The sequence below is a fragment of the Copidosoma floridanum genome, unplaced genomic scaffold (genome assembly GCF_036245765.1).
Source record: "Copidosoma floridanum isolate Cflo_tuat_1 unplaced genomic scaffold, Cflo_Japanese_pri ptg000024l, whole genome shotgun sequence".
NCBI lineage: Eukaryota > Metazoa > Arthropoda > Insecta > Hymenoptera > Encyrtidae > Copidosoma > Copidosoma floridanum.
The window spans coordinates 4,270,828-4,287,887 of record NW_028321901.1 but is presented as its reverse complement, the minus strand read 5'-3'; the positions used below and the strand labels follow the sequence as shown (position 1 = coordinate 4,287,887).

General features: G+C 37.4%; 2 protein-coding genes and 1 long non-coding RNA gene across 3 annotated transcripts in view; 1 reads left to right on the top strand and 2 right to left on the bottom strand.

Moving 5' to 3' along the window:
* The window catches only part of omd (integrator complex subunit 5 omd), a 332,161-nt gene extending 330,263 nt beyond the window's left edge, over positions 1 to 1,898 (bottom strand). The window contains exons 1-4 of the mRNA XM_089595063.1: positions 1,583 to 1,898; positions 1,380 to 1,515; positions 551 to 972; positions 325 to 463 (exon numbers count right to left, since the gene is read on the bottom strand). Of these exons, the coding sequence (XP_089451189.1) occupies positions 325 to 463; positions 551 to 972; positions 1,380 to 1,515; positions 1,583 to 1,807 (922 nt within the window). The 5' untranslated portion in view covers positions 1,808 to 1,898. The remainder of the gene's footprint in view (positions 1 to 324; positions 464 to 550; positions 973 to 1,379; positions 1,516 to 1,582) is intronic.
* Positions 1,899 to 6,083: 4,185 nt separating this feature from the next.
* Positions 6,084 to 7,607, bottom strand: LOC149373994 (uncharacterized). Its single transcript, XM_089595094.1, has 3 exons — positions 7,026 to 7,607; positions 6,435 to 6,950; positions 6,084 to 6,368 (listed from the first exon to the last, which is right to left on the bottom strand). The coding sequence occupies exons 1-3, from the start codon at positions 7,605 to 7,607 to the stop codon at positions 6,084 to 6,086; spliced, it is 1,383 nt and encodes a 460-aa protein (XP_089451220.1).
* A 2,003-nt stretch (positions 7,608 to 9,610) lies between these two features.
* On the top strand, positions 9,611 to 14,882 carry LOC149373993 (uncharacterized). The gene is made up of 3 exons (XR_016293221.1): positions 9,611 to 9,720; positions 9,792 to 9,873; positions 14,750 to 14,882. It is a non-coding gene; the product is annotated as an uncharacterized LOC149373993 (long non-coding RNA).
* Positions 14,883 to 17,060: the final 2,178 nt, after the last annotated feature.

Below are 17,060 nucleotides of genomic sequence, written 5' to 3'. Positions count from 1 at the left end.
GCAAACAGTGCCGTGTGCAGTATTTGGCAGATACAGGTTATGTTAAACGTTAGAGAGGCAACTTGGCGCTCTGACTCGTCACAATACACAGTAATCACTCGACGAAAATGGTGGCTGCTACCTCACACATATCGTGCTACAGTCACCCTTTCTTGAGTAGCTGCTTCTGTCTATCGAGTGCCTGCTACTCGATGGCATCAAGGGACTGCCACTGAGACTGTTCGAAGCTTCTTTCTGTGTATACCCTTGCCCCGTTTCACATCGCTCACGGCACCACAAACATCAATTTCCAGTAAAAAAAATATTTATGCTTACTTGACTTACCAAGTTTTAATAGATCATCGGTGAGAACTTTAAACAGTATAGGAGAATATGATGTTAAATTTAACAAAAATGGTACAGTTGCTAGCACAGTTTTCTTCAAATCTTTGTTTACATTGGTAGTATGTTCAGTCAAACTCAACTGTAAGAAAAAACATATCTGTAATAAATTTTTGAATCCTTGATACATGTTAACTCTGTGAAGAAATAGATAATAATTCTTTGTTACCTTGAATAAGTCTAGTAACGAAATTCTAATAACTGAAAAATGATAACTTGCTAAATGATTAAGAATCCCAACAAGAGATCTTAATCTACCTTCATTTTTTTTATCCTCACACTCTACTGGCACTGGCATTGTTGTGTAATCTTTCAAGCCCCATGAAAGAATTTTGGGTATGAAGACATTAGGAAAACAACTGCCAATATGAGCAATTACCCAATCGAAATGAGGGCTATGCACTTTACTTATATTAAACATAGTTTTAACACAACATTTGGGGTTACTATACATTTGACTTTGTAGACATTGGGCTGATAAGTCAACTAGAGTTCGGATTGCTTGACAAGACATCCAACATTGAAGATAATCTTGAAGTTTTAAATTAACTGATACATTTACATGTTTTGAATAATCTGAGCATAAGTTTCCTGCAAAGTAAGAGACAGCAATGTAATTTCGTAATTCTAATGCATTTTTGTCAAACAACAATTACATGCCTCAATTTGGGTTAAAACTAATAATAAAGATTTTTCCAGTCTACTGCTATAGATTTCGACATATTTTGAAAATTATAAAGGTTGTTGTTAGAAAATTAATAGTTACTGGTATGTTATTTTATAAATGTATATGACTAGTTGCATATACTATCTATGTTATATTATTGAATGCATTTGTAAAGTATTATCCTAAGATACAGCAGTTATCCACATGTAGTCAATGACTAAGAAAAAACTGTTTGAATCGGTACATACTACCTTTAAAAAATCAAATTGTCAACAGCTATGAATTGTAAAAAACATTAAAACTTATATTTGATCAATGATTTTTATCTTACCAAGTAATTTAAGAGACCAATCTAAGATGATAGGAGCCCATGCTTCATCATTTGATTTCACGAAACTTTCAAGAACTAGATATATTTCACGAATGATAGCTTCTTCTAAAGTAGGAGTGACAGAATGTTGCCTTATCTGTTTTAAAAGATAAAAAATAAGTACTAAATTATACATGCTTAGCAAGCATAAGAGAATTAATTACTTCAATTTGTCGCAGGTGTTTATTTACAGCAACTGAAAATACAGAACAAAAGTGTTCAAGTACTGATTCTTTTAAAGCAGGGACATTTCTCATAAGCTTTAAGGCTGCTTGCGTCATCTCGTATGAATTTGACATTTGTGAATGTTTGGCACAGCCAGAAATAAACTTTTTTACTTCTACTGTGGCATCCAGTGCTGTTAGTGATAACTCCTTAGTAAGAATCATTTTCAAATTTTAATTACGAATTTAAGCTGCATAAAAGATTACACAGCTATGCAAATGTAGATTAGATACCTAATCGGAAATAATACGATATTTCAAAAACAACCATTTATTTACACTTTACGTTGGTCACGTAAGGCCGCAGTTACATGCAGTGAAAGTAGACATCTCTATGGAAATTGGGAAATAGTCAGTGGAACCCTGGAACCGACGAATACAGACGCTTAATGGGAGCTCCGTGACCCCAGCACCCGAACTAAGTAAAAAAATTATTTATTATAACTAAAAAATTGCGCGTTATTTCCTCGTCATTACCGTGAAAAAAAAAGCGCGTTATTTTTCGTGCAAGATGATTACAAAAACATCCGGCCCGGTTGATAGTGACTTATAAAAACTTGTAAAATCTGATAAAAGTTAGATTGGTTGTACCAGAAAAAAAATTTATCTCATAAAATTTTTACCAGATTCTATTTTTATTTTTCTGTAAGAGGATTTTTTTGCATAAAATGTTTTATTACGTGAGTGCATAATTTTAATGAGAATTAATGAGACTAAACTATATAAAAATACTTAAGATACCATCAGATAATTTTTTTATTAGTTTATATCAGGTTTAACCAACACAAATTGTATTCTTTTCAAATGGTATGATAACTGGTAAATGATTACCGATGTTTGTCAGAATAAACAAGGAATTGCCAGTAAAATTTTTATGATATCCAAACTGCTTTATTTAAAAGAATTTTTTATACACATAGATAAGTACATACGCGTAAAAGATTTTTTTTTTTTTTTTTTTTTTCATACCGGGTTACCACGACAGCCTACTTGGCCTAGTCGCGGGGGCGACCCACTCACCACCTATGTGTGGGGGTGTGTTACCACACCCATCTCTAAACCTTTTTCCTCGCATCCTACCTGAATCCATGGGCACAGTGTGAGTATCTCCGGTGGAACATCTTGCCAGTTAAGCTGACGCTCTCTGGACCGATGGTGCATCGGGTCCACTCACCACTGTGTAGCCTTTCCCCGGAGAAGACTCCATTATTCCAGGACGTCCACTCCTCGCCGGTTAAGCTGGCGCTCTCTGCCGAAGCATCAGATCCAGGCTAATTAGCATCCCCGGAGAAGCCCCATGTTTCAGGGGCCACTCCTCGCCGGTAAGGCCGGCGAGCCCTGCCCGACGCCTGGCATCGGGTCCGCTAATCCCTACCTATAGCCCTAACACTGTTTCGCATTTACCCAGGCCCGAAAACCTGTGGGGCAAGGAAAAAACCCTGGAATTACTCTGAAGGAAAATTTCACGGAAAAACCCGCCCCGAAACAGCCGGGGTTACATAGGCACTTTTCCCGATGAAAACAGTTTTTGAAAAAATCTGCATTCACCGGGAATCAAACCCACGATCCCTAGAACAGCGTTGTATCAGTAGCAAGCACGCTTACCACTGAGCCAACGCCGCTCCTTCAATACGCGTAAAAGATTTTATTAGATGTTACTAGAGATCGTATTCATTTTAATTTTTTTAAGAAAGCTGTTTTCTTCAGTAGTTCCTGGTGCAAAATTATGGTAAATGCTAAGGTTTTAAAAAGACTTTATAAGACGTATCACTTCTGTTTCAATGTCATTAAAAATTGTTTCTCTTAAAAAAATTTATAATCACGTAAAAATGTCTATCATTTTTGAGTTCTTACGAGAGTTAATTATTCCGAAAAAATCGAATATACACTTTTATAGTCTACAGTATACAGTGCCACTCGAAGTTTTACTAATTAATCGTCAAAGTAAAAATAAAAAGTTGAAAAAGTACTTATTTGCATCTAGACTATTGACATATTCATATACATATATATATGTAAAGAGAGAAAGACATAAGGTTCGTTCAAGCCCCCCCTTGGTTCGGTTCGGTTCGATTCTCGTGAACGCGTGTTTTTTTATGTTTTTTGGGGTGTACTTAATGTGTAATCCGCAATCACCACCTGCAGACCCTGCAGTTACACAGGAGCTGTTCACATAGACATTTTTTGCTTAATTTAATGTGAACGTTCATATTGAAAAGGGGATTCCAGTTTTCCGCCAAACTCAAATTGAGTGAGCAGACTGAACAGACCTATACCTCTTTTTCCATCAGGCAACAAAGCCTATGGTCGCAACTACGTTGACTGACAGAGAACACAGCATAGGTCTGTTCAGCCTGTTCACTCAATTTGAGTCTAGCGGAGCAGTGGAACCCCCTTTTCAATATGAACGTTCACATTGAATTAAGCAAAAAATGTCTATGTGAACAGCTCCACAACGTTGTCACGTCTCACATATGTAACCGACCGAACCAAACCGAACCGAACCGAACCGAACCAAGGGGGGGCTTGAACGGACCTATAGAGAGACATACGTTCGTCTGCTATAGATTATTTGAAGCAGAGAGTATAGCTATAAAAGCCTTTAAGGTCTTAATAAAGCTTATTTTCAAAACTAAAACTGAAGCAGAGAGCGAGAGGTTCTGTAAATATTTTTATGTATACGGTGTCGTGTAAATAATTAATAAAATATAAAATATTGTTTCCTCTGTCATAAAGTCATTGTTACTAAGTGAATTTAATCTATCATGTTTTACGATAAATATTGTATAAGTACCATCCTGAGTATGAATCACAACCAGTTTTTTTTGTTTGTTAAAAGTATGCCTCTGGAAACACATAGGTAATAATAACTTCTAGTAGAAGCTGAAGTTAAAGCCGGAAAACCTGGGCAAGATTATCGAAATGTATGGTTGCAAAGCTGCGAATGATGAGTTTTTCAACCTTTTTTGTGTAGTAATTTTACTGTATTACATAATTTGCAATTTTTCTTTCAAATTAAATGTCTTAAAATTTATGTATATCTTAAATCGTTTCAGACAGTCGAGTTAGCGACAGTTAAAAACAAGAAGTAATATCTATCGATAGATCGTTATGGCACCACCAGCTTCTTGAAGAATCTAGTCATGTTCATGATTTAATTACTTAGAGAAATTTTTATGTTATATGTGTGCTGCACGACCAGAAATTCAAAATAATTCATATTTATATTATTTTCTGAAAATTAAAGTAATTCATGTATATAATTTTGAGAAAAATTTTTTTGTTTCATGTCTTGGGGAAAATATAATAAAGATCAAACAGTTAGAGCTTAATTTTTTTTATTTATTTATAATTAAATCTCTAGTTTAGATGAACTCAACTAAATATGCCTTAGTTAGACCTTTTAATGTACTTTTGTTTCATTCCTTGCTGCATAAATTATGTGTATATAGACATGTTGAGTTTATTTTTTCATATTATATTCTTGTAACTGTATATAGAATAGTAGAGCAACATCAATTTTTTTGCTACTTCTTTTTGAAAAGCATCTCACTGATTGTTTTAAATTGTCGTACTTTTTCCGGGTTTCCATGCAAAAGACAGCAGTAACCTATATATTGAGTATGAATGTACTTGTTATTGGCTTTTGTATAACTGATTATTTCAGCTAATAAATAACTTTTTTTTTTATGACTATTTTAATTTTTAAATCACTTATTTTTACGGATTCATCTTGGTCTTTAGTTATAATAATGAAATAATTTTTTGGATCGTACGAAACATTAGCCTGCTTAGTACAAATTTCACAAATTTCAGATTTCGTATTAAAAATAAGATTCAAACTTTTTAAACTTTCATCACTCTTCGTCAAAAAATTTTTAGTATTTGAGTTGGTATAGTTATAAGTTTTTTCTATATTAAAATTAGAACTAAGCAACGTTTTTTCAATACTGTAACAGTTGTACATAAATTTATCCACATAATAATCAATACTGTTAATACAAGAAATCTCACTATCTTCGTGGTTGTTACAATTTAATAACTAAATTTAAGATCTGAAGTCTATTTTTGTACAATTCTTGCAATTTTTTTTTTTTGAGAATGTTTGGTGCGAATAGACACAGCGTATTTTGAAATAGCTTTCAAAAAAAAAAAGATTTGGGATTCTCCATGAAATTTATAATTTTATTTCTTATGTTTGGTCAAACACTATTAGATATTGTACAAGAGGGTTAATTACAGCGTGAGAAGCGTCGTGAGTGTGAGCGGGACAAGCGTCCGGTCGTCTCGGAGAGCAGTGCTCAAGTGCCCGAACGCAGAGGCGGCTACCGGCAAGGCAAAAGCCCGTGAGCATGGCGAAAGTGCACGCAGCGCCTCGCTCGGCTATCGCGCTCGGGCGAGAAACCAAACAATCCGCCCGCCTCGATCCTTGATCGAAGAACTACGTGCCGCCCGCCAAACCGGGGTCGGTCGGGGAGTCTTCTGGAGGCGGCGGAGCCGCGGGAAGCGCTGACACAGGCAGCAAGACCATCTTGGTGATGGATCGCTCGTACACGCCAGTCGCCGTCTTGAGGGTATCAGTGCGGACAAAGCCGTCGGCTCCCGGGTGGACGCTGATGACACGGCCGATCGGCCATCGACCGCTGGACTGCAGAAGTGTAGCGTCGAGGAGGACGACCACATCGCCGACGATGAAGTTCCGGCGAGGAGTAGTCCATTTTGACCGCTGTTGGAGTGTGTTGAGGTATTCTCAGCTCCAGCGGGACCAAAACTGGGCGCGGACCCCCCAAACGAGCTTCCAGTGGGCGAGCGCATCCAAGCTCTCCGCAGGGGGGCCGGGCAGAACGATGGAGTTAAGAGGGCCACCGACGAGGAAGTGCCCTGGGGTGAGAATATCGAGGTCTCCAGTGTCTCCAGATAGCGGTGTCAGTGGTCGGCTATTTAAGACCATCTCGATGCCAACGAGCACCGTGGAAAATTCCTCGTAGGTGAGATGGCGTGACCCCATGACGCGCCAGAGGTGACTTTTGGTTGACTTGACGGCGGCCTCCCACAAGCCACCGAAGTGAGGAGCACCCGGTGGAATAAACTTCCAAGCAATTCCTTGATCGGTGAAAGAGCCCGCGACCAATCCCCAGTCCAGCTCGGCTGTCAGCAAGGCACCACGCAGCTCAACATCAGCGCGGCGGAAGCAAGTCGCGTTGACGCTCCATATCTCGCCGGGCCGACCGCGGCGTCCAGCGAATCGGTGGAGGGCGCCCAAGAAGGACGCAGCTGAGAGATCGCCGGCCAGCTCCAGGTGCAGGGCCTTGGTGGCGAGGCACACAAAAACGGCGATGTAGCCTTTCGTGGTCCTTACTCCTCATCCTCTGGCGGAGAGTACATGGCAAGGGCCGGCGTAGTCCACTCCGGTGCAGGCAAAGGCACGAGAAGGGGAGACTCGAGACGACGGCAGTGGGGCCATGAGCTGAGTCGCCGGTCGCACTCGCAGCCGGATGCAGACGACGCACCTGCGGAGGTGAGCCTTGATGCGTCGGGGCCCACCGAGGAGCCAAGCGCTCTTACAGACGTAGGCACTGGTGACACGGTATCCACCGTGCAGCGCCCGAGACTGCGCCCAGGCGATGACCATGGAAGCGAGGGCAGAGGCGCCGCTGAGGATTGGCGGGTGCCGCTCCTCGTAGGTCAGCGGCGAATGCTCGAGGCGCCCGCCGACACGCAGAATCCCGTTGTCATCGAGGAAGGCTGCTAACGGTACCAAGGGGTTCGTCTTCCGCAGACGTTCGCCCCGTCGAAGACACTGGAGGTCATCCGAGAATGATCTCTCCTGGCTGAGGCGTACACACGCGAGAAAACCGTCGTGGAGTTCGGTTGGCGTAAGAGGTGAAGCGACCGAAAGCACGGGGCCCCTGCCCAAGCGGCTCCGGACGAATCGACGAATGCGTACGAGGAAGCTTAGTAGCATGCGTAAGTTGGGGAATTGCTCGAGGTAGCTGGCGTCGAGCTTCTGCACTACGCAGCAGATGGATGAATGCTGGTTCGGTGCGGGGAGCGGGTCTAGGGGCTACGAGTCGACGTCCTCGGCGAGCCAAGCGGGGCCCTCCCACCAAGTGCGCTGCGAGCGAAGGCCGGTCATGTCGGCACCTCTGATCGCGAGGTCGGCTGAATTTGACTGGGTCGGCACGTATCGCCAGACGCTCGAAGGCAGGATTTTCTGGATTTGGGCGACATAGTTGTCAATCAGCACGTTGTTGGTTGGCCTGTCTGAACGCAGCCAGTGCAGAACGATCTGTGAGTCGCACTATGCGTGACAGCGGTCGACAGGTACGCGTAGCTCGTCGGCAGCAGCCCGCAGAAGCTTGGTGGCAATCAGTGCAGCGCGGAGCTCAAGGCGCGAAATCGTCATGCGCGCGGATGTCTCTGGCGCTGGCTTGAGCGAGCGAATCGGCGAGAGCTTCGTCCGAGCCAGAAGAATGTGGCAGAGCGCCAGCCCAGCCCCAGGCGCGAGGCGAGAGTAGATGACGGCTGCCATCGCGCGGCGACTGGCGTCCGAAAAGCCGTGCAGGTAAAGCTCGGAAGAAGGCCCGACTCCGATCCAGCGCGGTAAGGTGAAGGTGGAGATGGCCTCAAGCTCGGCGGTAAATTCCGCCCATCGGCGAGTCATTGAGATCGGCGCAGGCTCGTCCCAGCCCAGTCTGGCGCGTCAGAGATCCTGGAGCAAGAGCTTGGCATTCAACACGATCGGCGCGAGCCAGCCGCATGGGTCAAACAGACCCGCGAGCGCCGCGAGAATCGTCCGCTTTGTGCTCTGCGGCTGGAGTGGTGGAGGCGTCAACTGAAAGCAGTCCGACGGTGGATCCCACTTGACCCCGAGCTTGCTGACAAGGCCTTCAGCGCTGAGCTGCTCCCAGGTCGGACGTAAGCGGACGTCCTCAGACAGATCGTCGAGCAGCTCGCGGACATTGGCCACCCACTTCCGCAGGGGAAAGCCGCTGGCCTTCATGAGCCCGCTCAGCTAGTTGCGAAGGCGCCGAGCCGCGGTGACGTCGTCGGCCCCGGAGAGAAAGTCGTCGACGTAGCGATCACACAGCGTGGCTGACACAGCTTCGGGCAGGGATGTTAAACATACCCGACGTCTGACCGACTTGTACTCGTCAGACGTCTGCTGTGCTCTGAGGAGTCTATTCTTCTGTAGCCAAGGGAGCCTCATGTTTCAATACATAATCGAGTTGACTTATCTTTGAGAAGTCATCAAAACATTCGAAAACAGAGCAAGTCTCAACGTAGGTATGTAATAATGTGGTTTTTAAGCATCTGAAGCATATAAACATTATTAGCAAACATGTGTTTGTATGTATGTGTAAACATTGAGGTTATTCCCTTGGATGTTTTACCATATTTATCATTCAGAACGCACTTTACTATTGTTTGTGATAGTATTTGTATTTACTGTCTTATATTTTCATTTAAGTGTTCAAATTACTTGTGGATAAGTACTGTGTAAATAATTATGCATTTGTATTTACTCCTGAGGTAGAGTTTAGAAGAATGTTCAATACATCTTAAAATTTTAATTTTTCCTAAACCCAGAGATTATATCTTGATATAATATTTTTTATGATTGATCCTTATATACTTTGATTTATTTAAACATTATAAATGTATATGTGCTATGCAATAATAAGCAGTAAAGCTAAAAATGCATTCTATAAAACATGATATTTAAAAATTCTTATGCATACACACAAACAAAATTCTTATTCTCTTTGGTCTATAATGTATGTACTCATATTCCAGTTCACCCTCACATACACTCTTACACACACTCATACACATACACAGTTGCATGTATAGCAAGTGTTTGTATAATTTTTTTTATAGATGAGCATTTTTAGTGCTTCACTAAAGTGGTTGATAAAGAATCAGCAGAACACACACTTGACATCACTAAATATGATTTACTGGACAGGATTTACAAAATTATTAAATAAGTACAATTATCATGTTGAAGCTGGAATGTGTCAACAATGTGGAATGATAATAAAATATTTTGGAAGTACGGAATTAGAAGAACACAGGTACGTACATATTTTTTTAGTTAAAATTATATGCAAATTTTTCATTATTCAGTTTTATTGTTAAATTTTAGACTATCTTGTCAAGAATCATCGTAGTGCCAGTGCCAGTCTGCTGCAGACGAGAACGACGATATGAGTATGTGCGACAAGCAAGTACGTTAATAACAAATTTTTTTTGATTAAATTTCAACTTTTCCAAAACGGAATGTCATGCTTAGACTATTATTGATGTTGACCAACTGCGATACTATTTTAATTCCCTCCATATTTCTGTTTTTATTATTTATTGACCTACTGGTAGAATATTATAACTTTATATCTAGGTACATGAATCTGACTAGTCCAATTACTTTAAGAATCATGATGTAGAACCAAACAAGTATACGTTTGAATATAATATTAAAAAATTTAACTGACCAGCTTTTCATAAGTAACAATATAAATGTTTATAGTTTGATGGTTTTCGATACAGATTATTCATGAGGATACATAATAGAATATTGATTTTGGGCCTTTGCAATAACTTAATAACTTTACAGTTATGATTTCAAATATTGGTCTACATGTTTCACTAACACAGAGTAAGACATGTGAACCAACATTTGGCCTTTGAACTCCCGAGTCATTCCCAGAGCCAAAAAAATATTCTTCGATTCGTCATTAATATATATAACCTGTTTCATAGAACATTAATGTTGTAAGTACCATAAGATCTCACATCTGTTGTTCTTATAAAAGATAGGCAGTAAGATATTTCATTGTATATGTATAAAACGTACTTACACAATGACTGTGTGTAATGTTTTAATTCTCTACTTCACATAGTCTGTTTTCCAGAATTAATTTTGGATTCTAGACTGTGTTGGAAAATTCGTATATTATAACTATCCAGCTTTCCTGATGCCCAAAAGTATCTTCGATTTTCAAATATTAAAACATGGTAAAAATCTTTACGTAGGTAAGAAAACACAATTTCTGATAATTAATTTTTTTTTGAGTATGGATTTATCAATTCAATTATATTTCAGAATACGTGATGAAATTTTGGTACCTAGAAAGTGAGACATGTGCACCAGTATTTGGAATTGTGGCTCCAGAGTCACTGCCAGACCCAAAAAACATTTTTCAACTCATCATCAATATATATGTTCTATTTTGAACAACATTGTACCACAAGAACTGACACATCAGATCTTTGTTCCTACAAAAGATAGGCAATTAGATATTTCGTGTTATGCGTATAGAATGTATTCATGCAATGACTGTGCATAATGTTTTTACCCTCTGCCTTACAGTCTGAAATACAAACTTAACTTTGACTCTTTATTTTTGGATTCTTGACTGTGCAAGACATTGAGAATTAAAACATAATTCACTATCATTAGGTAAGTATATTTTATTTGTGTAATAGGAAATATCTAACTGCCTATCTTTTATAATAACGATAGATGTCGATTCTCATGGTACGATGTTCTTCGAAGCAGGTCATACATATTGATGATGAATCTAAGAATATTTTCTTGGCTCTTGCAATGAATCTGGAATTAAAATCTCGAATGCTGGTCCACACGTCTCACTTTGTAAGTACCAAACTTTCATTGCATACTCTGATAAATAATTCTGATCATAAATCGATTCCAAAATAAAATGTATAATTTTCCTTACCACAGTAGAGCTCGAGACCATATTTTAATATTAATTTATAGCATAGATATTTCATCAATAGAAAATGAAATCTCCTTTTGGGCTTCAGGAGAGCTGGATAGTTATAACATGGAAATTTAATATTCTTTATAAAATCACATAATAGATGTAGGAGAGTAGAAATAACGATTTCTGTGGCGCATTGAAATAGTAATTGGAATCGTGTGGAATTATTCAAAATTAGGCACTGACTACATATACTCAATCGTGTACATAAAACGGGTATCGATGGAACGAGATTCCCAAGCGCGCTGCAGAGCACGCTGGCACGGGAGTGAAAATTAGCCTTTTTTTATTTATCAGCGCTTGGATGCCCAGACGTGGTATTATAATATATGACGTATTAAGGATGTTGCCTTGAATCTTTATCTCTGAGTCAGTCACCTTCATTATCGACATTCATCTAAAGCTTCTTTTTATTTTTATTTGCATTTTAAACAGTATATGCCTACAGTGCCAATTGCATTAAAGTTAATTTATAAGTCCCACCGCTTCTTCCACTCTATTTCGTTTGTTTTATCTTAAATTAAAAACTGCCAAGCTGACCTCAAACGTGTTACTTTGTTAATGTTTTCAGTGTATCTCTCTAAAAAGTATTATAACATGAGTTCAAACTTTAAGTTCAAACTGCTTTTCTTCGGTCTCATATTTCTCTTGTAAAAGTTGTATAACATATTCACTGTGTGCAAGTTCAGTGCTGCCCCCATTTTGCAGGACTTTTCATGTTAAATTACATGGGAAAAAATTAGTTGAGGCGGCCACCACTGGTGGATTTACAGGACGATTTCGTAAGACTCCGTGTCAAAGTGACAAGTAGCGCCAGCCCTCCCTTCCACCAACTTGCACACAGCCAATACTCAATAAACACGTGTGAGTTCAGCGAAATTCAACAGCCCTAAACGCGTGCTTCAGCGTAGCGTAGTGAAACGCTATTTTATTTTATTACAATTTTTCCTTTTAAATATTTTGAACGGAAATTTTGTACACACCTTTAAGGGTAATTAAAAGGGTAAATAAAAGGGTAAACTAATAATGAAGTTCAAGAAAATTTTCAATTTTCAAGAATTTGTAATACACTTATTTTTATTGCAGTTTTTATTTTAGGGTTAGGTCTTTCTTCGGGAAGTCCACATAATAATAAATGTTTTCAAATACTGGTTAGGGTTACCAGACCTATCAATTAGAAAATCAGGACACGTACTAAAAATATATTTGAACAAGCAAAAATAAAAGATAATCAATAAACAATACGCAATAGAAAATAAAACAAACTAATAAGCCGATTATAATCACTCATATCTATACTTTTCGTTTGGTTCGTTCGCTTCGTTTCGTTTTTGGTTTGGTATACAATCAGTATACAACTTCAGTTACACAAAAAATGAATTTTCTGACCAAAATATTGGTTTCGTCAAAGTTCTGGATGTCTTCCGTGTTTTTTAAAACTGATAGCTAGTATAGAGACTGAGGAACGTACATTACCCAATTTCGGTAACCTGATTCATTAAATATTCCGTAGGTACTGGCAAGTTTAAAGACACTTGATAAAAAATGCTCAAGAGTATTTGTATACCCTCTTCATTTTTGTTTGGGGTTACTTTGTTCTAAAAAAATTAAATTCGACATAATATTTATTCGAAGTCTCAGAATTTTGTTCTCAGAGATGCAGAAATCTTCAGATTTGCCTCTAGCTTGCTGTTTGCAACTATTTTGGTGGTCTGAATTTAAAAAATTCAATTTCAAGTATGTTCATGAGATTACTGAAGAGTTTCCTCTTACTCTTACATTAAGAATGATTTAATTCACTTGATTGAAAAATTCAGTTTGTGACGCAATTTTAATATATTTTGGAGGATGTTCTTAACAATTTACTTGGTAAAATACATTGGTCATGATATATTCCAGCTTATGAAAACGAAATCAATACCAATACTGTAATTTTTAAGCTACGCAAATCACGTTTCTATTACTTTTGAGCTTTTTTTGTTAAAAAAAAAAAGTTTTATGAAATTTTTTGAGGTTATCTCTAAAATTTGATAGTCCAAGCATTTTTTCAGAAAAAATTTGGGTTCAGAAGGCAGATATTTTTATAAAAAAAGTGTTTTCAATGTAAAAATGATATAATTTTTTTCTCAAGCTTCGACAACTATAACACGTAGTTTTTTTGATAATTTGTTGAGGTCATCTACAAAATAAACTGCGGAACCCATATTTTTAAATGACCAACTTAGATGGAGCAACAAAAAAAATCATTAATGATGAACATGAATCTATACTATTATAGCCTGATGAACGACCTTTTTTAATGATGTATTTTAGAATGTAAAGAATTAGATGAGTACACAGTGCCATTTAAGAAATATTATTTTAATAAATGCAATGCTCTCAGTATGTCTATATAGCATTAATATTTGTCTGACCTGGAGAAGGATACATATTTGTACATACTCACTAATTACAAGAAACATTGTAATATTCTAACCAAACTCAATACCGTTAGGACCATTTTAGTGATTTTTGGACATACTGAAAGTATTGAAAACAAGATAAAAATAAGCATATTTAATAAATAGCATGATCAAATTCCCCAGATATTTAATAAATTACTATTTTTTTTTCATAACCGCGACAGCTTACTGGCCCAGTCACGTAAAACAGTAACTCAGAGTCATAGTGTGGGGGTATAGTATTGTCAGACCTATAGTACCTATAGTATTGTTTTTATTTTTTTTCACGTCCACAACGATCGGGTTGTAGCAAAATCTGAGATTGATTCTCTATTTTCTCTATTCTAAGATTCTCTATTTTCCATAGCTATAGATATACTCCCTGTGCATGTTATGTCATAATTTCATGGGCAAAAAAAGTCATTTTCAATTTTTACTATAACTCAAGTAAAATGAATATTTCTTCTTAAAACCTTTAATACTTGATTTTGGTATAATGTTGACTAGGTTTAATTTTAAACAAATTTCATGTAATCGTTTCTACGTCATTTGAGGTTATGTGTGCATTTAATACTATTTTTAAAACGCTGTATCTTTTAAAGTTTTACATCGTTTTTTATTTTTCTTGGCTCACTTTTTTCTTACTCAATAGTATAATATTTATGTGTTTTATGCTTCACAACGTCACACATATATCGTGTTTCTTACACTATACTACACAAAATTAAACGAAACTAAACATACTGTATAAAGTCCTTCATAACTATAATAATTAAAATGTAATTTAATATAATATCATAGTTAAATATTTAATGCGATTACCTATAACAATTAATATCGTATTTGACAAGAACTAATTGTATTTTATTATTTTTCAGATGGAAGTCGACCTACCTGAGTTATCAACGCATGCATCCAAAGAAGATGCTAATAAACTCTTGGCTAAGTTTTTTATTGGATGTAACATTCCCTTTAAAATTGTAGAAAATCAACATTTTCACAATTTCGTAAAAGCTCTCTTAAACATCACCTTCAGTTTTAAATTACCGTGTAGGCAAACATTGGCCTCAACTTACGTGAATGATTTACATCGTGATCTCATTGAACAAAAAAGTAATTTGCTGTTAGATACATCAAGTGTTTTATTGGTTGACGGTTGGCGTAACAAAAGTATTAATCGAAAATTCTTGGTTTTTACTTTACGCAACGAAAACACATCACAGACCTTACTGTCATTTTCTGATGTATCATTAGAGTCTGAGTATGGAGATGACTTAGCAAAAGAAATCAATAAAACCATTAATTTTGCTAAGGAAGAATATCAAACTCATATATACGCAATCGTCTCAGATAATGACAGTAAGATTGTTTGCGGGGGGCGCTTAGCTGAATCAAGTGAAAAGAGTGCACTATGGCAATCAACATGCTCGAGTCATAGCGGTAATCTCTTTCTAAAATCCTTGATTGATTTGCCATTTGCCGAGACTGTACGTAACATAGTTACTGCATTTAAAGAACCTAAGTTGGAATCTCTTTTGATAAATCAAGGTGGAACGAAACTGCGTCATTATCCAGATACCCGATTTTGCTTCTTTCGGGACTCTTGTCAAAGTGTATTGATCAACATAAAATTATTAAAGAGAATTTCAATGGCTGAAGATGTAACCTTAAACAATATAATTATGGAGACCATTCACAGCGACCATTTTGAAGCAAAGTTAATCGAGACAGTGAAATTACTTGAACCAGTGTGTAAATTGATCAATAAATGTCAAGATCCTTCATTCAGTGTAGCAGATTCTACACAAATGTGGCTTACTCTGTCCTCTTCAGGAAATTATGATATTGATCTTTTAAATTTGAGAATAAAAAAAGCAATTAAGCCTGTTGCGTATGCGGCTAATGTTTTACACCCTCATTATTTAGGGAAGCTATTAAATGAAGAACAGTTAGACATAGCTTTAAATTTTTGTTTTGAAAATTTTTCAAATCTTTCTTTAAGAGAGTTGGATTCTTTTCTAAATAATATGCATGAATCAGTAAGAAAACTGTCGCCCAAATGCAAAAATCCCATAACTTTCTGGAAATTGAGTGATGTGTTTTATCCGAATTTAGCAAAGGATGCCATTAAAGCTTTGTTAATTCCGGCATCTACAGCTCAATTAGAGGGTTTATTTTCACAATGGAGTTATGTTCACAATTTATACCGTAATCGTTTGACGGTTGAAAAATCCGGAAAACTAATAGATATATACTATAATTTACATTGAAATTACTTGAGTAACATAAATGTATTTATATGTATAAATTACTTTTAATATTTATGTACACTTTACTTGTCACTATGCGTTTTTGTAATCATGCAACGTCCAATGTTTACATTATTTATACTAATTCAGTCAGTATTCTTATGTAGAAGTACTCTCAATGAGGGATGACCAGAGTATATTTATTATTTGCAAATTAGTGAGAATATGCTGCTCCGTTTCGTACACAATAATTAATCGTAAATACTATCACTGTCATGCTTTTCCATTCAATCAAAAATTTTAAATATTATTAGATTGTAAAAAAAATCAAATTGTAAAAATTGTGTTTTTATTAGAAAGTTTCAATAAATCGATATTTTGCTATTTTATTAAATTCTATATACTGAATTTTATATAACGTGTTATGCACTTATCATTCCTTCATTCTTAATATCCATATTAAAAAAAATTGTTAGGAAAACATTATCCCGTATTCTGTGATGTGAACCAAAAGGGAATGGCAATCTGTCTAGCTCAGTTTTGATTGCGCAATGCAGGAGAGCCTCCGATTGACATTTGTGTGTGTGTGTGTGCGTGTGTGTGTGAGAGAGAGAGAGGGAAGGTTGAAGGTTTTTATTTATGACCTTAGGGTAAAACCCCATCTGGCCTATCAGGATTGTACAAATGTTAACGAAAAGCATGATGCAGTAAAAAATCGCTCTCTCAACATATGATGCAGTCACTATAGGTGAAAATTAACAAATATATAAATACAAGTTTGGCAAATCAAACAAAGGTAAGGTCAAAAAAGCGGGTAATATAGACTAAACTGTAAAAATAAACAAGAAATAAAGTAACACTAAATTCACAAGATATCGTATAAGTAGCTTACAGGTACCCACACGGCAACAGCGGTGCCAAGGCTAAGTCAGGTTTGAGA